The sequence below is a fragment of the Syngnathus scovelli genome, chromosome 8 (genome assembly GCF_024217435.2).
Source record: "Syngnathus scovelli strain Florida chromosome 8, RoL_Ssco_1.2, whole genome shotgun sequence".
Taxonomy (NCBI): domain Eukaryota; kingdom Metazoa; phylum Chordata; class Actinopteri; order Syngnathiformes; family Syngnathidae; genus Syngnathus; species Syngnathus scovelli.
The window spans coordinates 11,318,815-11,343,510 of NC_090854.1; the positions used below are offsets into that span (position 1 = coordinate 11,318,815).

The 24,696-nt window shown below is 41.4% G+C and overlaps 4 protein-coding genes and 1 long non-coding RNA gene across 8 annotated transcripts in view; 2 read left to right on the forward strand and 3 right to left on the reverse strand.

Annotated features, from left to right (window-relative positions):
- The first annotated feature begins 245 nt into the window (after window positions 1–245).
- LOC125973293 (CASP8 and FADD-like apoptosis regulator) lies at window positions 246–3,656 on the forward strand. Of its 2 annotated transcripts, XM_049727300.2 has the most exons (9): window positions 246–421; window positions 671–721; window positions 789–1,144; window positions 1,255–1,348; window positions 1,444–1,579; window positions 1,866–1,909; window positions 2,139–2,217; window positions 2,500–3,025; window positions 3,116–3,656. In XM_049727300.2, the coding sequence occupies exons 2-9, from the start codon at window positions 692–694 to the stop codon at window positions 3,240–3,242; spliced, it is 1,392 nt and encodes a 463-aa protein (XP_049583257.1). In that variant the 5' UTR covers window positions 246–421; window positions 671–691; the 3' UTR covers window positions 3,243–3,656. The 2 variants fall into 2 exon arrangements, with proteins under 2 accessions (XP_049583257.1, XP_049583258.1); XM_049727301.2 differs by lacking the exon at window positions 246–421 and having other exon boundaries at window positions 434–721.
- A 128-nt stretch (window positions 3,657–3,784) lies between these two features.
- LOC125973294 (gastrula zinc finger protein XlCGF64.1) lies at window positions 3,785–5,577 on the reverse strand. Its single transcript, XM_049727302.2, has 2 exons — window positions 5,390–5,577; window positions 3,785–4,926 (listed from the first exon to the last, which is right to left on the reverse strand). Exons 1-2 carry the CDS (start codon window positions 5,493–5,495, stop codon window positions 4,034–4,036), a joined length of 999 nt encoding a protein of 332 aa, XP_049583259.1. The 5' UTR covers window positions 5,496–5,577; the 3' UTR covers window positions 3,785–4,033.
- Window positions 5,578–5,934: 357 nt separating this feature from the next.
- On the reverse strand, window positions 5,935–8,731 carry LOC125973290 (oocyte zinc finger protein XlCOF6.1). Of its 2 annotated transcripts, XM_049727289.1 has the most exons (3): window positions 8,434–8,731; window positions 7,823–8,119; window positions 5,935–6,884 (listed from the first exon to the last, which is right to left on the reverse strand). In XM_049727289.1, exons 2-3 carry the CDS (start codon window positions 7,931–7,933, stop codon window positions 6,114–6,116), a joined length of 882 nt encoding a protein of 293 aa, XP_049583246.1. In that variant the 5' UTR covers window positions 7,934–8,119; window positions 8,434–8,731; the 3' UTR covers window positions 5,935–6,113. The 2 variants fall into 2 exon arrangements, with proteins under 2 accessions (XP_049583246.1, XP_049583244.1); XM_049727287.1 differs by having other exon boundaries at window positions 5,935–8,119.
- A 183-nt stretch (window positions 8,732–8,914) lies between these two features.
- LOC137840531 (uncharacterized) lies at window positions 8,915–9,731 on the reverse strand. Its single transcript, XR_011087250.1, has 4 exons — window positions 9,591–9,731; window positions 9,468–9,511; window positions 9,042–9,405; window positions 8,915–8,971 (listed from the first exon to the last, which is right to left on the reverse strand). It is a non-coding gene; the product is annotated as an uncharacterized lncRNA (long non-coding RNA).
- Window positions 9,732–10,467: 736 nt separating this feature from the next.
- Window positions 10,468–24,696, forward strand: part of LOC125973986 (disco-interacting protein 2 homolog A) — a 37,912-nt gene continuing 23,683 nt past the window's right edge. For both annotated transcript variants that reach the window (XM_049728729.2, XM_049728730.2), the window contains exon 1: window positions 10,468–10,957. In XM_049728729.2, coding sequence (XP_049584686.1) covers window positions 10,834–10,957 — 124 coding nt within the window. In that variant the 5' untranslated portion in view covers window positions 10,468–10,833. The remainder of the gene's footprint in view (window positions 10,958–24,696) is intronic.

Here is a 24,696-nt window from a genome sequence, read left to right on the forward strand (position 1 = left end):
CAAGCTCAACACACTTATTTTCAGTTTCAAATTTTATTTTTTCCAAGTACGAGTTTTGTTTTTTTCAAGTGCAAAACGTCTTACACCAATCTACCTCTATAGTGAGAGGCCTGTTCCAATGGGAAAGTTTCTAGACACAATTATCCAACATAAAATTCAGCCCAAATCTTGTACAATATACGGTAAAATACTTGTAAAATACAAATCCAAATAAAAAAAAAATTCACGCAATCATCGCGAAATGCTTCGAGGATTAGTGTAAAGCCGTTGGGTGTGACGTCATCAGTGTAGCTGATGTACGAAGTGGACTTCCGTACATTCTGGTATCTGTTTTGACTTTCAACAGTTTAGTACATTGAAAGGAAACATTTAAAAGAAAAAAGAAGAGAGACATGCCAAATGCAACCATTAAACGGAATTGGTAAGTTTCCAAACGTTTTGTTGCGATATATGCGGTGATTAAAAGGTTTTGCTCGGCTTTACTTTCTCTTCGTCTTCTCTCTCTCCGCCCCCTCTTTCATCTCTTTCTGCATTTCGCAATATTCTGCGCAGTGTGAAAGTCAGTTACAATAAAATGTGTGTGAGATAACTTATTGCGAAGTATGTGGAGCAGTAGCGCGTCGTTAACTCACCGAAGAGTACGTTTTTTCTGTTTCGTTTTCGTAACTAGTGTCTGGAAATTCCCCTCGTCATGATGGACACTGACGCTACAACTTTCAAAGTAAGTGTTTCTTTGGACGTTTCTTATTCCTAGTTTAGAAAACGCAAACTTATGTTTTATTTGTCAGTTCCCAGGATTACTGTATGCTTCTCGTCAAAATCCTCGCAACAATCCACTTCCTGCATCGATGGCTGTTTGTGAATCAGAAGTGCTTCTTGCTATTCATCAAATCGCAGAGTCTCTCGGCAGCAATGAACGCTTGAAGGTTTTCTACTTATGTGAGACTTTGGACGCAGATAACTCAGCAGATCGTATGAAGGAGACGCTAAAGTCCAAAGTCACGAGTTCTGCCACAGGACGACTGTTTTTGGTGGAGCTCATGCTGCATTTAAGAAGATATGACATCCTTAGGCAGGTTTTTGGATACAGCAAGGATGAGGTGGAGAGAACTTTAAGATCCAGAGAGGTTCTGCCCAGATTCAGGTAAAAGACTAGCATTTTCTTCTCACAGTTTTAAGCAATTCTTATAAAAAATGTCCTCTTAATATAATCGCATTTGTCAAATATGTTCACGTCGTCCCGCCTTCTCGCAGAGTACTGATGACTCATTTAAGCGACGACGTAGATACCAAGGATGTGAACAGTCTGAAGTTCCTGCTTGGTAACATACTACCACGTGAGAAAACGGTAACTGCCATGGTGAATTCCTGCTTTGGCTGGTACATTTATTGTTGCCACATCAAACACTCACTTTTCATTCTGAACATTTCTAACTCTCGCAGAACTTCCTGGACCTGATTATAGAACTAGAGCACCAAGATAAGATTTCTCCTGAAAGAGTGGACTTTCTGGAGCAATGTTTAAAACAAGTTGGCAGGGTTGACCTGGCCAAAAAACTGGCGGTGTACAAGATGTCATGTGAGTGGTGCAGTAAATTCCTCAAAGTTCTTAAACCAATAATGCTTGTGACATTTTGCATGTATTAAGTATATTTCCAATTTAAGCGTCATACAGTATACACTGATGAAATGCACAGATTGGAGTGATAATTTTAGAGTTTAAAAAAATGTAGCTCGTACAAAAACCCATACAATAAATCTCACATGCTCTGTTGGGAGAATTGTTGCTAAATTAGTAATAGTTGTACTGGTACTAGTAACCGGCCCCCTCTCACTGTGTCATTGATCTTTACATCTAATTTCAGTAAACTTACCAGTTCCTGAAGAAATGGTGCACCATCCCTGTCAGGTAAGAGTCATACGAATACAATTTATGGACAAAAGTATCGGGACACCTGGAAAACTATTCCCACTAAATTTAAAAGTCTTTTCAAGGTGACAAATTGATATTCAGAAAAAGTGTTATATGTTCATCAGTTGATCAGGAGGTGTGTCCCGTGGCTTTTGTCCTCTTTCTAGTGCTGTGTTTTAACTAATGGTGAATTTCAAACATGGCTCTGCTTGCTTTTGTGAACCAGAGTTCAGTAGATCGGTATACATTTACCAGTAATACCAGAGGAGTGTGCCTCATCATAGACTGCGTCGGTAACGATGGAGGTGAGACAACAAGCACCCACAATCAGACTTTCCATGTACTGTACATTTAGGAAAACTATGTGCTGTGCACAATTTGGAGCTCGGCACTGCAGTATAATTCAATGTAGCTGCAATTCCCCAGTCCACCACTAGATTTGCTATTTCCCTTTCTTCTCTCATTCCCCTTAACTGGAATTCATTCCATGACCATGCTTGTAAAATAATCAAATAGTGAATCAATCTGTTCTCTAAATTGTCCATAGATGAGTGATTTGTTGATACATAACTTTTTGCCTTCCTCAGAGATGCTGAAGCACAGGTTTCAGTCGCTCCACTTCAACGTGACCCTGCACAAATGGCTCAGCCTGGTCGAGACCGTTTCAGCACTTAAGGGGGTTTTCCAAGGAAGTCAGGACTACAGAGGAGACAGCTTTGTTTGCTGCATCATCAGCCGCGGTACCGAAACTCACCTCCTGGCCACGGACACGCAATTCGAAGGGCTCCGTTTCAAAGACGTCCGCCGTCTTTTCACCGGGAATGTGTGTGCAGCACTGGTCGGCAAGCCAAAACTGTTCTTCATCCAGAGCTACAGTGTAGTGGCCGTTGAAACCAATGCCGGAGAGAAGCACAATTCCCAACCCTCTACCAGAGAGAACCACGATGATGAAATCTTGGAGACGGATGCTGGAGCGATGGCTTCAGATAGTACGCCGGTAACTGCCGATGTGCTCTGGAGTCACTCCTGGACTTCAGAACAACAACTACAAGGTCAACATCGCTCAGTTTACCTCCGGGCTTTGACTGACTCCTTAGGCAGGAACCAAGAAAGGTATGGAGACATCCCTGATAGTAGCCATTTATTTTCTGTTCTGTTTATTTTATAGTGCTGAATAAAATGTTTTATGTGTTCTTGTGACAGGCGCAGACATGTGCTTGATCTCCACAAGGATGTGAATAAAGCCATCTTTGAGCATAACAAGAGGCATCCTGATCAGGAATACCACATAGACCTGAAAACCACTTTGAGAAAAGATCTTTATTTGTAGACTTATGTTACAATTACTGCATCATTTCATCATCACCAGGAATGTCTTAGGACTACAATCCGATTTCATTGTATATGTTCTGTTTTATTTTGTTTCATGTTCTGTGTATCTTTTCCATGTTTCACAGCTTGCACTTGAACTAATATGTTTTATATCACAGACACTTTGATACCTAGATGAGCCTGCATCACAGTTATTACAATGACTTTTATTTATTCAGTATGCCACTTTTCTTGCCACATACTCAGTGCAGCTAAAATCATTTGAAGGGTTTCCTTCTTGGCGTTTTCCATTGTATATGATTTTATATACCAGAACATGCCACGAGACGGCGCCAAATCCCCGTCAAGTAGGAATATGTATTTGTCTCGATGAAGTAGATTGAAGTGATACATTAAAAAGGTATTGTTAAGATTTGTTTGTTTTTGGGTCATACTTTGTGGTATCTATTTATTGTTGCTTTAAACTATCATGACAGGTATTTCTGAACAATTTTAGCAGAGGGGTCTGCTCTGGAGAATTTATATACAGAAGCAATCAAACAGTGGGAATTGTATTTTAATTTATTACACAATATTAAACAGCCTTTTTCCATCTTGTATTTCACAAATACTCCATATGTTAATAACAGAAAAAATAATATTAAAACTAACAAAAACCAAACAAAAATCAATCATCAAGCAGAATATTACTACTGTTGTGTGTGCTGTCAGTGTGTCTATCACAGTGGTTTCCCACAATATGAATATGAAACTGGTTTTTGTGTGTTGAGTTGAACCAATCCTGTACGATTATTGAAAGTCAGGCGGCAGATTAAGCAGGCGAAAGTTGACACTGGGGAGAATCAAAGTGTGACTTCTTGTGTGTTTTTCTAAATTTCCCTTTTGGGTGAATCTTTGGCCACACACTGAGCAGACAAAAGGTTTCTCCCCAGTGTGTGTTCTTATATGCCTTATTAAAGTTGTCTTCTGATTAAATGTTTTACCACAAACTGAGCAGGCGAAGGGTCTCTCCCCAGTGTGAGATCTTGTGTGTCTCATCAAACCGGTCTTCCATGTGAATATTTTCCCACAAAGTGAACATGCGAAATGTTTTTCTCCCGTGTGTGTTGTCATGTGCCTTCCCAGTTGCTCCTTATGAGCGAATCTTTCGTCGCAAACGGAGCAGACAAAAGGTTTCTCACCAGTGTGTGTTCTTATGTGTCTTATCATACCTGTCTTCCATGTGAATGTTTTACTGCAAATTGAGCAGGCAAAAGGTTTCTCTCCACTGTGTGTTCTCATGTGTCTTTTCAACATTGACTTGTTGGGAAAGGTTTTGTCACACTGGGAACATGTCACATATTTGTTGTCAGGGGGACATGTCGTATCACCATTAGTGTGTTCATCAGTGTCAGAGGAGTGTGAGGTTATGGCCTCACTATCTGATAGTGGAGCTAAGAGGTTGTCTGCTTGTGACCCTTCTCCACATTGGTCTCCCTCACCTTCATTATCATCTTCACGCTTCACTGGCAACTTAGTGGTATTGGCATCCTCCAACTCTTGAATCGTCTCTCCCTCCTGACAGATCCCGCATTCCTCCTCTTCTTCTTTAATGGGACGACACTCTTCTTTAATGTGAGTTGGCTCCAACTCCTCCTCCAGCACTCTGGAGCTCCATTCCTGCAGCTGAGGATGAGGATCTCCTTTGACATTTGCAAGACATCATAAAGACAAACAAACAATGTTGGGAAAAGTCAACCCTTGCTCGGACAAGTCATGTTATGATGGAAGCAGTAGCATGCGGACCGTAACCTATGGTCAAAAAGTGGAAAGTAAGATGAGTTAAAGATGGGCAAAGTTCAGAAAATGACAAATGAAAGGAGAGAACATTTCGAACAAAAATAAATAAAATTGTAATATTAAAGTGCAGATTTAATGTCTACTTTTGAGTAACGACTTAACCAAGATGTTAAGTCTTGTTCAAAATTACATTTTTGTGAATAAATGTTTGAGTGTCATTCACTCACTAATACTCCGTAGTCTCTATTTCTTTCATAGAATAATCAAAATGCATTTAGGCCTCATAAAACTGAACTGTATGAAGTGTTACACATCAATTAGGAATGATGCTAACAATAGATTAGTGAAAGTGTAATAAGAACAAACCTGTTCCGTGTGCTAAAACTTGAGGCTTCTTGAAAAGAGCATCCGGTAGTTGATTTGCTTCACAAAGTTCTTCCTCGTAATCTTCTTTAACACCTTTTGCACACATTTTAAGTGCCGATATTTCTTACGTGAAGCTGCAAATGTGTACCGACAACAAGTTCAATTTTCTCTTGTTTACTTCCGGGAGACAAACGGAAAGTAATTTTATAATTTAGCGGATTACTGCCACCTGTAGGCAAGGAGGAGTGTTAAAAATCATAACCTGTAAATAAAATATAACATTTCTAATATTTTCATAATTTAATGATATCACATACAAATACTTTATTTAATAGATAAATTAACGAATAGAAAAAATGAAAAAGTAAAACGTTTTGTTTTAGACGTCCTCTTAAAACACAATTTATTCAATGACTTTTGACTCAGCATGAGACTCGGCATTGTTGTCTAGTGATATTTTCATACTGATCGACTTCAAATGTTTTAGTAAAAAAAGGGGGGACAAACAGAATTAGAAGATCGAACAACACCCAAGACTATCACTGTTTGAAGAGTTGCACATTATTTTATTCAGGACAACATACACTTTTCCATTGTACCACAAAGACCCAAAGATCAACATTTAGAGCTCATTTACAGCTACTCTTCTTAACAGCACAAATTTCTCATCAATTGTGTCTTTGAAAAATATTTTATCACACACACTGAGTATGAATGTGTTCAACTAATGCTGTATAGTCAATTTAAGTGCAGGCAAAAGCTGACGCTTTGGAGAACCTGCGTGTGTACTTGCATGCGTTACTAAATGTGCCTTCTGAGTGAACCTTTGACCACAAACTGAGCAGGCAAAAGGTCTCTCCCCAGTGTGTGTTCTTGTGTGTCTGATTAAACTCGACTTCCTCGAGAATGTTTTATCACAAACCGAGCAGGCAAAAGGTCTCTCACCAGTGTGTGCTCTTGTGTGCCTTCTAAAATCGACCTTCCACGTGAATATTTTGCCACAAACAGAACAAGCGAAAGGTTTCTCTCCAGTGTGTGTTATAGTGTGTCTTCCTAATTGTTCTTTATAAGTAAATCTTTCATCACAAACTGAGCAGGCAAAAGGTTTCTCCCCAGTATGCTTACTTGTGTGTGTTATTAAATTTGTCTTGCCAGTAAATCTTTTACCACAAAATGCACAGGCAAAAGGTTTCTCCCCAGTGTGTGTTCTCATGTGTCTTTTCAACGTTGATTTGGTGGCAAAGGTTTTGTCACATTGAGAACATTTGGAGCGTTTGGTGTCGGCGTGACTTTTGGTGTGTTTATCATCATCAGTGTCAGAGGAGCGTGACGTTATGTCGTCACTCTCTGATAGCGGAGCCAAGTGGTTGTTTGCTTGTGATCCTCCACGATGGTCTCCATCACCTTCTGTTGTAACGCGTTGACCTGAACTGCAGCCCGGAGTCTCTGATTCTCTGTTTTCCTCACTTTGACCACTGTCTTCGTCACCTTCGCTCTTCAAAGGGACAACGGTAATTAGCAACTTGGTGATATCATCCTCCTCCTCTTCCTCTTTAATGTGGGGTGGCTTCTCAGTCTCCTCTTGAATGTTTGCAGGCTCTGACTTCTCCTTTACATGGGAAAACATTTTCTCCTGTTTCTCAGGACAGAGCGCTTCCATTTCAGAATTCATGCTGCAAACTGAACCCATCAAGTTTTTTTTCCTAGTGTGTGTTCTTTTGTGCCTTATTAAATCAGACTTCATAGTGAATCTTTTTCCACAAACTAAGCAAGCAAAAGGTTTCTCTCCAGTGTGTGTTTTTGAGTGTTGTATTAAATCTATCTTCATAGAGAAACTTTTACCACAAACTGTGCAGGCAAAAGGTTTCTCCCCAGTATGTGTTCTTGTGTGCCTTATTAAATCTTTATTCCAAGTGTATCTTTTACCGCAAACTGAGCAGGCAAACGGTTTTGCTCCTGTGTGGGTTTTTCTGTGTCTCGTTAAATCGGAATTCATTGTGAAGCATTTACCGCAAACCGAGCAGGAAAAAGGTCTTTCCCCAGTGTGTGTTCTTATGTGTCTCAATAAACTTGTTTTTCGGGCAAATATTTGACCACAAACTGAGCAAGCAAAAGAATCCTCCACAGTGTGTGTTCTTTTTTGTGTTCCTAAATGTGTCACAGTGTGTGTTCTTGAGTGTCGTACCAAGTTTCCCTTTAAAGAGAATCTTTTACCACAAACTAAGCAGGTAAAGTTTTTCTCCACAGTGTGTATTTTTGTATGTTTTTCCAAATGTCCTTTTTGCTTGAAGGTTTTATCGCAAACTGAGCAGGCAAAAGGTTTCTCCGCAGTGTGTTCCCTCATGTGTTTTTTTAGATTTGACTTGTTGAAAAAGGTTGTGTTGCAATGAGAGCATCTGCATGGTTTCTTGTTAGTGGTGCATGTCAAATCACCTTGAGATTGTTCATCGCGATCAGTATCAGACCTTGAACTGTCATCGTTAGGAGCAAGGAGGGCATCTGCTTTGGATATTCCACCGTGGTCTTCATCTCCTTCATAATCATCTTCACTCTTCACATGGTCACCAGTCAGTGTCAATTTGGTGACAAGGTCCTCATCAATGTTCTCTTCCTCCAGACTGATGCTGTGTTCTTCCTCTTCCTCTTTAATGGGAGGACTCTGCTCTTTAACGCTGGGGGGCTCTGGCGCCTCCTGCTCGACATTGGATTCTTGCTGCTCAGGATGAACATCTTTTCAGACACCAGCAGGAAACAAGACAGATGATTTGAATTTGCAACCAGACAGTTTTTGAATAAAAACATGTGGTGTGAATTGAGGTTTTGAAGAATTTTCTAAATTAAGATAAGCATTATCTGACAGAGGCAAGGGGTGGGGCAATAATTTTGGCCAGGAACAAGAACTGCGCTATCACCGGTCAATCATAGAAAACTGTTAAACTGGAATCGAGCAGAAAGCTATGTAGATTACCACGCTGCAAATATTTATGAAGACAGCAAATGGAGAGAGAAAAATCAAGATGACTGAGATTGAAACTTAAACAAACCTGGCCTGTGTGACACAGTTTGAGCTTCATTGAAAACAGCATCCACATGTCGCTTCTCGTCTTTTGTTCCATCAAGTTCTTCCTCGAAATCTTCCATTACACTTTTTGCACACATTTTCACACAACCACAACGCTCGACACTCTTGATCTCAGATCTGTCTCGAAATTCCACGAGCAGCCACAAAGCACTACCAATAATGATTCAGTTTCTTGTACTAAACAAATGTGAACATGAACGCGAGCTTAAAGACAGCGGTGTCTTCATGGTTCTTTCCTTGTCTTCATTGAAGACAAGCGGAAAAGGGAAATATTTACTTCCGGTAGACACTTACTGAAATCTATAGCGTTATTGCCACCTGCAGGCGAGGATGTATAATTGCACGCTCATTTTTTTGTTTGGTTTTCATTCTAACTCCATCTTTTTGTGTTATTTAAGTAGTTGTATGTTGTGGTCCAGCGAGCAAAGAAAGACAAAAATAAATTCCATTTCACAGCTTTAATCATTACTGCCAAGAAGTGCACACCATTAATTGTCAACCTGGAGACAAGAAAGGCAACTAAATTTAGACCTTTGAACAAGTTGACAAATTTACTACAGCTCATCTTACCTGCTTAGACGGAGAGGAGCCTACCAAGGTTGCAAGGGGCGACACTGACGGCTGCGCTTACAGCAAGATGGTGAGCAAGGGCAAGGACGATAGCCACGCTTGCAGTATGGAGGAGGACAAAAGTCAGGTAAAGGGCAAGGGCGTGGCTTACGGCAAGGAGGACAGATTGGGCAAATTGTTTCCACTTGAGGAAACAGCACTCCACTAGAATCAAGAACCGCACGATCCTGAGGGGAACTTGCACTGTGCTGCTGGATTTGAGGAGGAGCAAAAAACTGTGACTGAAGTTGACTATATTGCTGCGGATCCCAACTAGGTTCCTGGCTTCTAGGACGAGCATAACTTCTATGGTGAGGACCACCTCCTAAAAAGGATGTAAACAGAGTTACAGCTGTTCTCGAGGCACACATATTAACAGGAACTTACCCATAGCGTGGTGTCCAAAGGCTATCAGCCAGAACACAAGCACCCTGGAGAAACAAAATGCCACTGAGCAAAATAACACCATAGATAAAGTCAGTAAGTGGGGGGGCGGAAAAATATCATTACCTCACACACAAGTCACTCGCCATTGGTGAATGTGTTTGCTGTCTGGGTCCTGCCTGCGTTGCGACTTGGGCTTGGGCCTGTTCTTGCGTCTGGCTGTTGCTGATGCTTTTAACACACGGGCTCAATTTAGGCACTGTCCTCTGCGCCAATCACAAGCTGCTTTTCATAATTGCACTCAGCAGGTGTGCAAGCGTGATGCCGTTCAAAATTAGGACAATTTGGTTTCTGAGCGTAGGAATTGAGAAACACATCCCTTGCAGTTAAAGCAACAATGCAATAAACCTGTATGTGCATATAGAACGCCAAATCTTGTATACCAAAGGTGTCAAACTTTTTTTTTTTTTTTTGCAGGTCACATCGGAGTTATGGATTCCCACGTGGGGCCATTACTGACTTAAATAGAAATGAATGTGTGTGGATATTATCACAGAATTGTATTTATTTTGGAATTGGGATTATAGCAAAAAAAAAAAAAAATGTTGCAATATCTCATTGTTATTAAAAGGAAAGACAATTTAGAATTTGGGTAGTTTAACAAGAAACATTGAGTTGACACTTTTAATTTTGCAGGCCACATGATGTGGCGCGCCGAATCTGGCCCCCGGGCCTTGAGTTTGACACCTGTGTTGTATACGTTCAACAAAATTTTATTTTGTCCATATGTCATGATCTGGTTAGGAAGTGCGTGGTCCAAAGTGCCCCCAAAGACGCACCGACGATAAATCGTGTTTTAAGTACCATCTTGGAGATCAGATTCTAAGACAGGTTGTTTCTGCAGTTCCCAAAGCAGTCTTGTAGGGGGCAATGACGTCCCACCAGTTTGAAGCAGGTGCTTGCTGTTGCTAAGACCCAAAAGCGGCTGCGCAGTAGGCGAGCCGATCATTGAGTTGAATGAGTTCTCACCACAGTGAAGTGAGGCAGACGTCACTGCGGGACGCAGCCCGTGGCGCCGCGGGGGAAAGACAGCAACCTCGCAATCACGACCAGACGATTGTTACCTCTTATGCGTTCAGTGGCAACACGTCGCCGCCACGCGTGGGCTAGCGTCACGGCTAGCCGAGCCATGTCATGACGCTGCCGGAGATTTCGTCCACATCTGTCCGCTGCTACTTCGAGACGCACCCTGTTTTCTCGCCACACCGGTGACCGAAACCGTATTTTCCTGGAGGATCTTGGCTTTATTATCTCTCTCTCTAGAAAGCAAGACAGTGGATATATTTGTGCTTTTTTTGGGGGGGCCGGGATGGCCGAGAGAACCTCTACTGGGATGCTGACCGTGACTCTGGAACCCACGCCGGCTGTCGCAATGACACTCCCGGCGGAGGTCCGCGCTAAGTTGGCCGAGCTGGAGTTGGAGCTGTCCGAAGGTAACTCGATCGCTGTCATATATTTTGTCTTTTCAATGTCAATTTGCAAATACTGCAAGATCACGGCACACTGCGCTACATAAATGTCACAAAATGTGGATACACATACCTCCAGCCTTCTCATGGAAGAACATTTCTGATGCATGATTGATGAACAAATGTTACTGTACATTCTTTTTGTGTTAAAGATATTGGATTATCCCCCCCGCCCCCCCACCTGATGATCTTAAGTGGCACACTATAAGTTTGTTACCCAACATTTATTTGTTGGTACGTATTTTACTTAATACAAAGCTCACGGCACACTGTAAAAACAGAAATGTCACCAAGTCTTAGTACTGAAATGACTTAAATAATGATGAATACTGTAACACGTCCAGTTGAAGGGCATTTAATTGTTTTGCTGTCAAGTTTACGTCACTGTCATTGATGATAAATTTGTAGGAAGTATTTCATAAATTTACAACTAATCAATGAATTTTAAAGGTTGGGATTCACTAATTTAATATATAGCGTGACAGTTCCCAAAGCTGAAATGCTTGACACACTCAAAAGTGTTTCCTAACTTTTATTGAGCCAAGGCACACCTAAGTTAAATCATAAAAAGCCCAAGGCATGTGATCAAACAGCAATTTCTTAGAAATTGTACAACACTTGATAGCACTTAATTGTTTAATCACTTTATGTTGCTGACCTATATAAATAAACAAAGTGGTTGGGAATCGGCAATAAGTTTTTGTCGACACACCCATGATTGCTGCTCCTAAGTTCTTGCAAGCAGGCAGGCATGTCTGTCCATGTGGGTTTTATTTAGACAGACGGCAGCTAACTTCAAGAAAACAAAGATAAAGATTGACTCAGGCTTTGTATTATCACAAAGGCTTTGAAAATATTGTTCTTTTCCATTACAGCTTTTGAAACAGTATGTTCTCTCCCTACCACTCACACACTGGGTCCTCACTTAAATGATAGGTTCCATGTCTCCAGTGGCTAAAGTTCTATAGTCTCTTCAGAGCCAAGAATTGAACCCCAGAACTGTAAGGCAAACATGCCAACCACTAGTTCACCACACTGAGACATACAACCATTCAAACTCTCAACATAAAAAAGCAACATGCATGATTTTGGAGAAGTGGGAGGAAGCCATGGAACCATGAGAAAACAGAATGGCCAAAGCTGAGATTCAAACCCCAAATCTCAGAACTGTCAGGCTGTACCATTCAACCAAAGCGATCAAAAGAAATACAGTAAATTGTTTTGTTAAATTTAAAAAAAAAAAATTACAAAAAAGTCTTGTTACCCTTCTTGTGGGACATTAATAACAAAATCCCCATAAAAATGTCAAAATTGTTGCACAATTGTAGCATTAATTGACATCAAATTACACTGCTGCACTGTAAATGCAGCTTATCAGAAACCTACGCTGCTAGTTATTTCAGATTTAGGAATTGGACAATACTCGATGCAGCTCTGCTTACCTTACCGAAAATAACGTTGACATTCTTAACTGTCATTTGCAATTTTAAAAACAAGCTAACTCTTCACGAATAGTAAAACAAAACAAGGTGCCACAGAGGCCGCAAATGGAACCGACGAGTGCCTAGCAAAATCTATATCTGTCCAGCTTCCTCTTCCTGCTCTCCGCATGACACATCCTGCCTTACTCGAGCTCCGACTTCCCTCTGCCCATTCTCCTCTCGTTGCTACGCTTCACCGTCACATGGAATAGACAGCGTTGTGTCAGAAAGCAGCTCATTGATTTCCCGGCCTTGTCAATGAGCGCCTCTCACAGGGACGTTTGACGTGTAGCGTTGCGTCTGTTTAGTATGCCTGAGTGTGTGCGGCTAACCTTTGTAACAGCGCAGGAACGCTGTATTATTCATGTGGCGGAATGAATGTGTCTCATATGTTTTGCTAAGCAGTCTAACGGCGGAAGCAGCCGCAGCGGCGGGGCTGAACCCATTCGGCAGCTTAGCTCGATAATATTTCAGGCGTCAGCAGGCGAGACCTGCCGATGTGTGAAATAAACAATCTGTGCACTCTCAATGGGTTGATGAAATACAGTGGTGGGCATTAAATGTCATTTTCCAGTGTTCTTTTGAGTTTTATAGGCTGTATCGCGCAAGTTGATCTCTGTTGTTTATCCTGATTGGTATTAAAGGGGCTTTTGGAAAATATGGAACTTTTAATGGCCTCCATGATAGAGCTGCACTTAACTAGGAAGCTAGCTGTTATGTATTGCACCCTGATTGTAAATTGGATCAATCTATCTAATCTATGTAAACAACTTTCAGTAAACCTCTGCTATTGGACTGGCCCATTGAAATGACTTGGCAAAAAAGTACAAACAATTCAAAGCTAAACTGCTCTTGAATTTATTTTTGATTGGCCGTCACCAAAATGACCAAATCGTTTGGTTGTCGGTTTTCCCAAAGCCCAAAATACTACACACCATAGTGGACTTCTCAGCTGATGTGGATGAGTGATCCAAAGACCGGGGTGGAAAGGAGGGCAAGAAGACAGATGAACCCCATTATCTCCTGGTGGGATGAAGGAGGAGGTTTGTCTTGTCTGCTGGGAAATTCATAGTCTCTCCCTCGCTCATTCCTTAAATGGTATCTTCCCATTTCTGTTGGTTTGCTGCACCCTCTGATCACAAACTATTTTTATAATACAATTTTTTTCCTCAGTTTGAAACTTCTCAGGCGTCCTAATGGCATGACACTCAAAATTTGAATGGAGGGCGAAGCAATATCGTAAAATGAAGTCTAGGACCCGCTTCAGAATTCATCCTATTAATGAGCTAATTCAAGCATTTGATGAATCTCCATTCAAAGTTTCGAGAGCATGAAAAATTTTCGCTGCTACTTGTTAGGGGGATAACATCCAGGGATCCAAGAAGGAAAGAATGTTGAGCCCTGGAGTGAGCGTTCTCCTTTTGCTGCCTTGAAGTCCAGTTGGCAGATGCCATTGTGTCTGTAACAGTGGTGAGTGTTACTGGAGACTGATGCATATTTCAAGGGTGTGCCTCTGAGCAGAGCACAACTTCAAATTCTTGGGCTGTACGCTTTGTATGCTTTGCTTTTTTGTACTGCTAGAGAGAATGACGCATGTTATTTTTATCCCTTCGCATTTCAACTCTTTGTTTCACTTTAGTTTTTAATCAAGCATGAAGACTTTAGAAAGATACAGCAGGTAATCATCTGGGGGCAGTTGTCTTCTGAGTAAATTTCTATACTTGCAAATGCACTGGGAACACTGCACATCAAATTTGTTTGAAATTGGAATAAGTTGTGCTTTGTTGCGCATTAAAATTTATAAAAGAATACTACTGTATTTTCTATCCTTTTATTTTTTTTTTTTTTAAACCAAACGTTCTGACAAAGAAACACTTGCCAGTCTCCAGCCAGGCCACCATTCTGTTCTTCCTGCTCCGCAAGCATGAGCTTTCCAGCAACCATCAGGGTTTTAGTCACGCTCCACATGAGCTGCTTAAAAACAGAGAAACTCTGCAGCGACTTTTCAGGTTTGTCATATTTTTAGTTGACCAGGTACTGCGCCTGGTCTTCTGCCAGTGATGACACTGCGTGTGTCCTTGCTGTGAGAGATGCTGACTAAACACCCCACGTTAGCCCTCTCAAGGACATCAAAATCACAATCCTTTGTCATCGGCGTGGCTTTTTGTTTTGGCCTCGGCTAACTCCCCGCTGTCTCGTTACATAGCTGAGTCCACGTCTTTGATCCCTGACCCCTCCCTGTGTCCATCTGGTTGAGAGTAGCATGGAAATTGGATGGTGCCTATGTTCTGCTGTGACATATAAAAATCTTCTCAGATAGGGACAATTAATTTCTACACAATAAGATGGGGTAAATAGTATTGATTTCCTTAATGATTTTTTTTTTTTTGCACCTGAGCCTGAGTCACTTAATTTTGAGTGTCTGACGATTTTTGACAACTTAGTTTGGGCTTTGTATGGAATATCTTTACACACAGTTGACTTCCTGGATCTGATACTTCCTCTGTAGGCAAAATATTGTCACAATGACTTTGTCCTCCTATCAGCAACTGTTGGTGCTGAGCTGTTCACATCTCATATTTCTACTTTTATACGCAGACAATGTCATCCTTGCCTTTCACACTTAGTGACGTTTTATGAATCACACGCTCATTTGCAGGGAAATTCAGCAAACCGACGATGTGCTTACCTTACATTATCTAATTCTTTCACTTGTAAGTCCTTCAAGAATCGATTCTTAACCCTTAGTGGATCCTTATGGCATTTTATAATATTGCCTGACAGAAGGGGTGATGAATCTGGACTAGAATCCGTTTTGACTAGCAGTTTATCAATGTTTAATTAAAAGCGTCAGTGGTTTTATTAATTAATTCCAGAGCGCGTGTGATTGTACACTGACTGGTGCCAACAACAGTTAATTAGCCTCTGTGGACCTTGAGCAGGCAACCGCTACAAGTGTCAGCGTGCATAACATCTCAGGACCATGACCTCAATCGGAAAAGCCACATGTCCACTTTTTTTTTTGTTAGAAATTGAGTGTTTAAATACCTTCAGCTAATTTTGTTACTCAGTGAATATCTCAACAAAAGATAAAAGTGTATATTTGATGTCGGGTGGAAAAATAAGAAAAAACAGATTCTTTTTTTGTCTCGCTCATTGTTGCTATGTCCAAGTTACTCAGGTGTGACGTGCTGATCAAAGGCGAGCGAGGGCCTCTTGGAGTGCAGCGGGCCGTATTGTGAGCAACCATGGTGGAAAATAAACAGAGTTCAAAAATGTGCGGAATGTGATTGGAGCTGTCACCTAAAGCGTGAGGAAAGGGGCTTCCAAAGCCCAAGCGCTGCTGGAAGGCAAAACGACACACGGAACACTCAGGCAAATAGTTCAAACTGGGCTAGCTCAGTATTTTCGAAGAACAACTTATGGCCAAGTTTTTCCACTCCCCCTTACCTCATGGCTTTTGGTCTCCCAGTAGAATGTGGGAGTGAAAGAATGGATTTTTTTGTGTGTGATCGTCGGCCCTTTTAAAGATGTAAAACTGATGTTTGCGCCCGGGAAAAGTGTGCTTATCTGAGCTCCTCCTTGTCTCCTGAGACTTTCTAGTATGCTACACGTCAAGGCAAGTCAGGACCCCACTGGAAAAAAAGTTTGAATTTACATTTAACCTCTTAACTGCACAAAATATTGCAATAAGTCTTGGGCCGGTGTCAGTATGTGTAACCTTGGCGGGATCATTTTGAAATGTTTTCTCTATTGAATACAATCCAGGTTATTTTTAAATATCCATAGTACAGAATGTTTGGTGCATTACTAATTATAGAAATAAAATAAACAATTTAATTTTTCCCAAAAAAATAAAACCCTAACCCTAACCTTCTCAGAAAATGAGTAGCGACTTATCTGTGTGAAATATTGTGAGAGCAGAACTATGATAATGTTAGCGATGCTAGTTAATGATGTTTTCTGCCAAGTCTGCGGCAAGTCTGAAGTATTTATTTCACTAATTGTAGCGATGCTAACTCTGGTAGTTGCTTACAAATGTTCATTTAAGACATCGATTGGGGTCGTTACTTGCCAAATAAGCCAGTGAATTTGACTAAGCAGTTTTTGACTGTAATCAAACTTGGTGTATTTGTTGATAGTGAAGACGCAACACTAATCTCAAAATTTTCCGTCAATCGAACCAGGCGGCTAAGAGCTACTGCCAAGCAAACTTTGACATTTTTGGTAAAAATGGGCATGGCTGCCTACTTTTTCAACCCTTATATCTCAGTAGCTACCAAGTCAGGTTTTAAAAAAATGCTAACTCCGTCATACAACATATATAGCTGCCATTAAGTATAAATCAGAGTCAACAGTCCAGCGTCCTGGTGAAACATTAACCCACCCTACAATTATTTACATTCTTTGCAATAAGCCTTGATGGTTTTCCCCTATTGGTTATTTAAGGCTTTTTTTTTTTCTAAATTTGAGAAAACATCGTAGTCTAGTTCTCTGAATTATGATCAACTCAATACACAATGCACCTAGTATCATTTGGAGCCGAGAAAGAGATTTCCTCTAGTCCTTTCCTGGCTCATACTATGAATCCTGTGTCGTGCCAAATCCCTGTTCAAGTATGTTTTCTCTGGCACTTCCAGCAGAACACATGTTTTACTGATAAGGAGTTCAGAGAGAGGTAAGTGGTTGTCAAGGCGTTTGAATCTGACAACAGGTGAACTTTTCCCTAAAATGGCATCTGACGGATGAACATTAACAAATGCTGTTTGCACGCTTGGTCCTCTTCATACATGGTGAGGTCATAGCCATGTGGCAAAGATCACGTGGGCTATCCAGACACTGATAATCTTAATGAACTACATATGCCCTTGCTGAACATGAAAAAAAAATGTTTGTTCTGTGTGGTCTGCTTGTTAAGACTTGGGGATGATTTGCTCCTCCATTTTTTAAGTGATCTAGTGACAATTACAGTTTTTTTTTTTTGAAATCCCAAATATAGAACCGACAGTCAGCTTTGGCAGGTTTTTTTTAGCAGATTGGGCAGGGCAGAATTATAATTTACATTTTTTTCTGTGCACCATGCTTCAACTATGCAATCTTGAGCACCCTGTGAGAAAACGTAACACAGTGTTAAAGGGTCATCATGTCATCTAAAACAAACACGTGCGACAACACCTTCATGCTCAGACCGCCAACATTCTTGACATAGATGTGCCAGCTCTCACTCGCATGGCCGCGTTCCACGTAACATGTCTGTGAGCCATTCTTTGGCTTTGATTTCAGCTGTTGAATCCCTTGCTCATTCTTTGCAGTGTCCTTTTCCCCAGAGCAGGCCTTAAATATTCAACCAACATTGGGAAGGCATGTGATTGTTGGGGGCTGGGCAAAATTATAAAATCTAAGCCAATCCTCCTAGTTTTTGATGTTGTCCTCCAGCAAACCAGGCAACTTCCAAATTTTGTACAAGGCTGTTTTTGCTGATCTATTAGTACGCGCAAAGTTCCGAACAAAATGTCCTGATAAGATCAGATTCAAGTCGTCAAGCCCTAGTCCTATTTGATGACTTAACGAACGTATATGTCAATATTTTTGTGTTTCTAATGTATAGCTTCCTCTGTCTGCTCAAAGCATCATCATGGACCCCATGCTCAGCTTTGTGTTCTTTGGCACCGCTCGGCTGCACATGCTGTATGTGTTGGTGTGATCATACGCATCGACCGCCCAAACGCACGCATAACTCTACTTCCTGGTTGAAGCCTGTTAATTAAATTGAGACTGCAGCTTTTGGCTCGTGAGTGACAGGATAAGTGCAAAAGCAGACACTGCAACTGACCAGTCGATCAGGTTTGCAGTCTTTTTCCCTGTATGGAATTTTGGTGGCTCCAGAGGTGGCACACAAATAGGCTATGAGGCATCATGCTGAAAAGAAAAAAAAAAAAAAAATCAGTTGTTAGTCCACAGTTTTGTGTCCACGTGTAGAATTGGCAGTTTATGTAAATGCCTGGGAATGTTTGTCGACTCATAGGCATTATTTTTGAAATACTAATCATTGTGGAGCTTTAAATATCTCCAGCGGCTCCTGCAGCAGACTCACTTCTGGCATGTTATTGTCCGTTTGACAGCTGTGACTTGTGTATTTGCATGTTGTAAAAACTCCCCACGACAGTGTAAGAAGTGCTCGTACAGGTCCCGAAGCTGCGAAGTACTCCATCAAGAGTTATTGAGCTGCAGGAAATGTTGGTTGCCCTAGAGGTACATTCCTGCTCGCTTTTTTTACGCTGCAGATGTTACCCGAGCATTGTTTCAAATGTTTCTTATGCTGACAGCCAACATTTACCTGAACTCACCTCATACCTGAGCTTGTGATGCACTGTAATTAGTAGAGTGCCACATATTTTAAATTGTATTGAAGATTTTTAAATTTCATGTAGAAATGTACCATGGTCAATCATACCAGTAAATATTTGTATGAAGCAGCCTTCGGGCTACGACCGCTATGGGATAGGCCTGGTAAAGTCTCAATGTCAGCTCAGGTACAGTGCTAAAGGTGAAAAGACGAGAAAGTTGATCCTCAAGTAACACTGGCGACCTATAACTCAATGAGTGTGAACGTGCATGTGAGAGTTCAGTGACGTTATTTGTGATGATGTCATCTTTAGTGATTCTCATCTGAGACAGCAGTTTTAGAAACGGAATGGAGATTAGTTACTGATTAACTAATCATTCAGGCCATTTTTAATCTGTAATCGACTTGAAGTCATATTGCAGGTGGCAATTGCCTTGAGGTAACCAAAGTACAGTAAACAACGTTCTCAGACCCGCTGCAGGAGGAAGCGTCGCTCCGCTACTAAACTATCAAACCTTGGCTCTTTGTGGGTTGCTATTTCCGACTACTGGATGCTGGACCCTTAGGGGATGTTTTCCTATAAAATATAAATCCCATCTTTTTTTATTCTCTACATACTCCGAGCTATTTGTTAGGTACATTTGCAAGTGTTCTTAATATTGTGGATCTATCAATCTCCTCCTATGCCATTTGCAGTCACGTGTTAGTTGGTTCAGCAGCTACTTTGTATCTTGCTGCCCGCGTCCACGTGCTAAGGTCAGCTGTAACCCGAAAAGAGCCGCGGGCCTATTTAACAGCACTCTGTGGCTTCAAAAAAAAAAAAAAAAAAAAAAGAGCTTTTGGCCTAAGGCTTGACCTTTTATGGCTCGCCTACACATTAGATCTCTAAGCCTGATGCTAGCTCATAGCGGGTGAACTGGAGGCCACTGGGGGCACATAATCTTCCAGGGATGGACGTCTCTAGCTTTGGCAATACCAAGCGAAGTTAAGGGTCCACAAGGTTTCACCTCAAAGGCAGGCTGGCTTCATGACATCCATTAGCAGCTTGTGTATCAAGCAGATGAGCCCATGAATAACTTTGAGGGGAAAGCTTAATGGAACAATGTTATCATTAGGATCAACGGTATCTGCCATTTTTAGTCGTATTAGCGCTGTAAAAGATGGGAGATGACACCTTTGCGTTCCACCATATCAGGAGTGGGGCGTGAAGTTTCGCTATCTATATTTTACTGTAACTTTCATTACAAAGTGGTTATTCTGGAAGTGAGTACGTGTTTGAACGTTTGGATTGAACCAAAAGCTGTCCTGGAAACTTTGAACTAAGCCTGATTTACAGTAAAAGAAGGAAAACTGTTTCTCGTCAATTAGTGTGGAGTCAAACATGGCAGATCGCCAGCCTGCTTTGACTCTGATGTCATCTAACATGTCTCTGACCTCGACTCGCAGCCAACGATATGGCCGCCAGATGAGCATATTTTTTTTCTCGACCGTGTAACATCACTGTGCGCATTCACCGTACAAGGAAATATTTGTGTTATTTTAAAATTTCTTTTTTTTCTAAGTGGTTCCCTGCAATGCAATGTAGATGGGAACTGAGTGTTTGTTGCTTTAGCATTGTGTCCCAGTGCTCCTCGTTTCCCTCGGCTTTTTTCCTTCCAACGTCACACCCCACCCCCCCGGCCGATGTTCTTCCTGCCTTCTGTACGGTCCTGTTCCATTCACATTTCCTGTTGTGCTCAATAAATGACACGACAATAGCTCTCCACTTGGAAACACTGTCGCTGGCAAATACCCAAATATTCGGCTACATTAAATATTTCTTTCAGTTGCTTCCAACACGACAAGACTGGAGAAATGAGTGTCGGGCGTTAAATTTCACACCACTGCCCCAGGATTACGGAATTCCCTTGCACCTAAGTGTCATCCCAACTCCGGTATGGCGTGGAGTCTATTTACCAAGGTGGAAAATACCGGGTAATCTTAATTTCTCCATCTTTATCAGCGCTGTTAGTACTGAGCAGTGATTTGACATTGGATGAACACGATCAGGTCACTTAAAGAAAATCTATAGAGAAGCTTGGAACATCAATATGTGCCATGTGATTGGCTGGCAAACGCTCCATAAATTGAGTGACATTTGGATAATATTCCACTTTTTTAAATACAATCCCAGTTACGATTGAAAAGGCTAGACTGGGTTAGGGTTAGGTTTAAAGTAAAGTGTGCATGCTGACAATATTAATCCTTATCGGACGATAGCTACAGTATGTCATCCATGTGTGTCATCAGACATTAACCGTGTATTGGGAAGGCGATAATACCAACTGAGTGACAACAATTCTGGTTTGAAAGGGATTTGTTAAGTAAGATGCATGCTATTTAGGTTATGTATATACTGTAATCTAGAGAATCAATTTAGATTAGGGGCTGGGGATTAGAAAGTAGGTTCAATCCGTCTTTGTTATTTAAATTAGGTCACTCATATCTGCTATTATTTACATGATCAACTGAAAAGAAGGGAAAGCCACAGCATGTATATGTGGATATGTGATATGAAGTCCTCCATGAAGGGAACGCTGATTCAACAGCGAGATCCTGTGGTCCCACTTTGCTCGTTGAGGGGGAGATGCAGGAGGAGGGGGGGGCTCCAGAACAAACACACAACCGGCTTTGCAGGTTCACAAAACAAACACAACCTACATTGTTATCCGGAGTCCCTGCTTGCCTGCTGGCTGATGGTTTTAGAGAACCAAGAAAACCCCCCAACCCCAACCCCCCACCCCCCCCTTACAGCACAACACTCATACTGTACATGTGTAGATTGTGGTTTCTTCAAATACAGTTTTTCCCCTTGGAAATCCCTCATCATAAAACTTTTAACAACTCAACAGACAATTCCTAAACTGTAAACATGTGGTAGCCACTTTTTAGAATTGGTCCAGTAAAAGCAATCCAGTATTAAACCAATTCAATTGAGTGTAAAATCTGAATTTAACCTACAAAAAAGATTTTAAATTAAAATATTTGGAGTAAATGTGGCACAAATAAAAGCAAAACAACCTCCCAGGGTACAATATTTGTAAATGTTTTGCATAGTGTTTGGAAGCAGTTGTTGAGTGACAGCTGGCAGTTGGGAAATGGGCAAGATCCAACGTCTTCTAACCGCTCCTTCACGCACAGGCAAACCGGGTGGAATAGTTTGGATTTAAAAACGCCAATGGGCGCCTTTAAATGTTACAAGTAGTTGTGACCGCGCCTGCATGAGCCACACCGGCAGCAGCTGTGCACGCAGCGCACAGAAAACACACACACACAGCCCACAACAAACGCACAAATATTTGGGCAAAGCGTTTCTCTTATTTGGCTGTTGATGATGTGATCTGCAGCAGCACATCCATCAACTCATGGTAGACGTGACACCTGCAAAACAACAACTACCAGGGCAGCTGTTTCCTGTGTGGAACACGGATGACGGGAAACGCAACACTGACGTTTGATGAATTTCCTTCACCTCAAAGAATTCACTTTTGGACAAATCAACCTTTTCAGCCCTGGCACTTCCTTGCCTCCTTTCTTGTTTCCACCATCTTCTTAACTAGAAACCCGTCCGTCAGGTGAAACTTGTCTTTGTGGGTGTTGGCAGAGCATTATGTACTTCATTTGACTCATTTTAACTTTTTAAAAAAAAAATTGCACATTTAAATCTGAAGTCCACGATTAGATTAGATTGCATCTTTTTGGTGTCATCTTTCTGTTGCCACGACTGCTTTTCACGTCATTGTGCGTGATAAATGTGCAAATAACTCACAAACACTGTGTGTGTGTGTGTGTGTATGTGTGTGTGTGTGTGGCCCTCCACCAGCCCTCCCTACACACATTCCTTCCTACCTTCACAGGAAAGACAAAGGGGAAACAAAAAGGCCACTTCCTGAACTTGGAGCCAGCAATCTGCACAATAGAGCAGGAAGCGAGTGGCAATTGTAAGCAAGTGCACCAGTGTGAAGGAAAGATAGCTGACAGCTTGTCTAATTTAAAAGGTTTAAAATCACAATTATTTTCCATTGCGTCTTAAGTGGAATCGTTTTTTTTTTTTTTTTTTTTTACGGTTGCACAATGCTAAAGAGCCGTGGCCTTATGGAAATTTTAGTGGTATGGTTTGAATAATTTTTACACAGAACATCTGACAGAAAACGAACACGAGTATGAAGATTTGCCTCGTCCTCCCTCGCTGGACATTTGCGGACATTGCATGTGGGCAGGCTGATTTACTTCAAAGTGCATTGCCTCGCCCTCTTTTTCCTGTCTCGGATCCCTTCCTTTATTTGTATTGTCTGCCTTGTTTCCCATTGCTCAATCAATATATCTCACCTCTAGCGAGCTTTCTGCTCCCCCCCTCCTGCCCCCCCCCCCCCCCCCCCCCCTTCAACCACCATCATATCGTCTCACTGCACTTCAAAAGAATTTCAAACGTCTCCCCCATGCTGCCGCAGTCAGGTTCCACGCCAAGGCCAGGTACCCTCAGGGGGAATGCCGAACCGTGTGGAAGTACTCTGCGGCGTATCTAACAAAAGTAAGAGTGGAAAAAGTAAAGGCCTTCTTTTTTTTTTTTTTTTTTAATCGTTGAGGTCATAACATTGTGGAATGCATTCGCTGCCTTGTTTGGTTGGGATGAAGAAAATAAGATGTGAGAGGCTATAATCTCAGAATGACTATATGGTCTGTTTTGGAACTTTTTTTTGTCTTCATCCATCCTATTTTTAGAGGAGCCTCCTACTTTTGAAGAAAGTCTTGGAAACTATCTGCCAGAAATAGTCAACTATGAAAGGCAGACATTAAAAGCTATATAAGCCAAAGCTAAACTACTGGATTGCTTATTTCCCTTCAAGTGTAATTGTGTCACAGATTTGACCATTTAATGACGCGCTTCCATTAGCAGATTTTTCTACTTGGATTTGGCTCTTCTCACGCTTCACATAATTGTTAGCAACACTGGCTGAAATAAGTGGAATACATCGTTTCATGCCTTGACAGCGTATGGTGTGGTCATGAAAAAGACACAGTGGCAATTTCTTTTTCGGTCAAAGCTTTTTGTTGAATGTAATTTAAGGAATTTAAATACATGCCTCTATTCCATCATTCCATCCAATCCAATCTTTACAACTGCACTGTGCCATATGAATGGAAGACGTGAATGTTTCTTTCTTGGAAATGATTTAACATTTTTTTCATAGGTACTCATTAGTGAACGTTGTCTCTTTGTTACTATACTCAAATACATAACTACGACATTTAAATCTTTATTGTACAGTCAGTCGAGAATGTGTTACTTAGCAGCTAGCCAACGCTAATCTGCATACCCGACAAATCCTGTGCAGCTCTGCTTACCTTTTTGCTTTGAGGCGAAAGTAGGGGTGTGGCAGTTTCTGCATGAAATAAATAGTTCAGATAGTGCCGTATGAACTATGGATCTTGATTTTTAGCCCAGTCTAATTGCTTGGATCATGGTTTGGGTTTGGTTAATATGTAAACTAAATCAGAACGTCACGCCTGCCTACTCACACAAACACATTTGTGGTGGGTGACTGGCTCAGTCTTAAACGAGTGAGTATCTGTTTGTTCACCCTTAAATGGATTCACCACGCTGTCCATGTGGGGATGTTAAGCTTTTTTGGTGTGTTTTGTGCAAAGAAAATTCTGACTCCCCTTTCACCCTGCGATCTCTCGCTATAACCAAGGTGTTTATATGCAAGACACTTAATGGCTAAGCCTATGTTAGGCCAGTGGAAAACATCCACATTCATATGCTAATGACGACGCAAAGAAGACAATAAATCTGTCCGTAGCCTCTAAGACCCACGGGGCCGCTCGTATCTCAT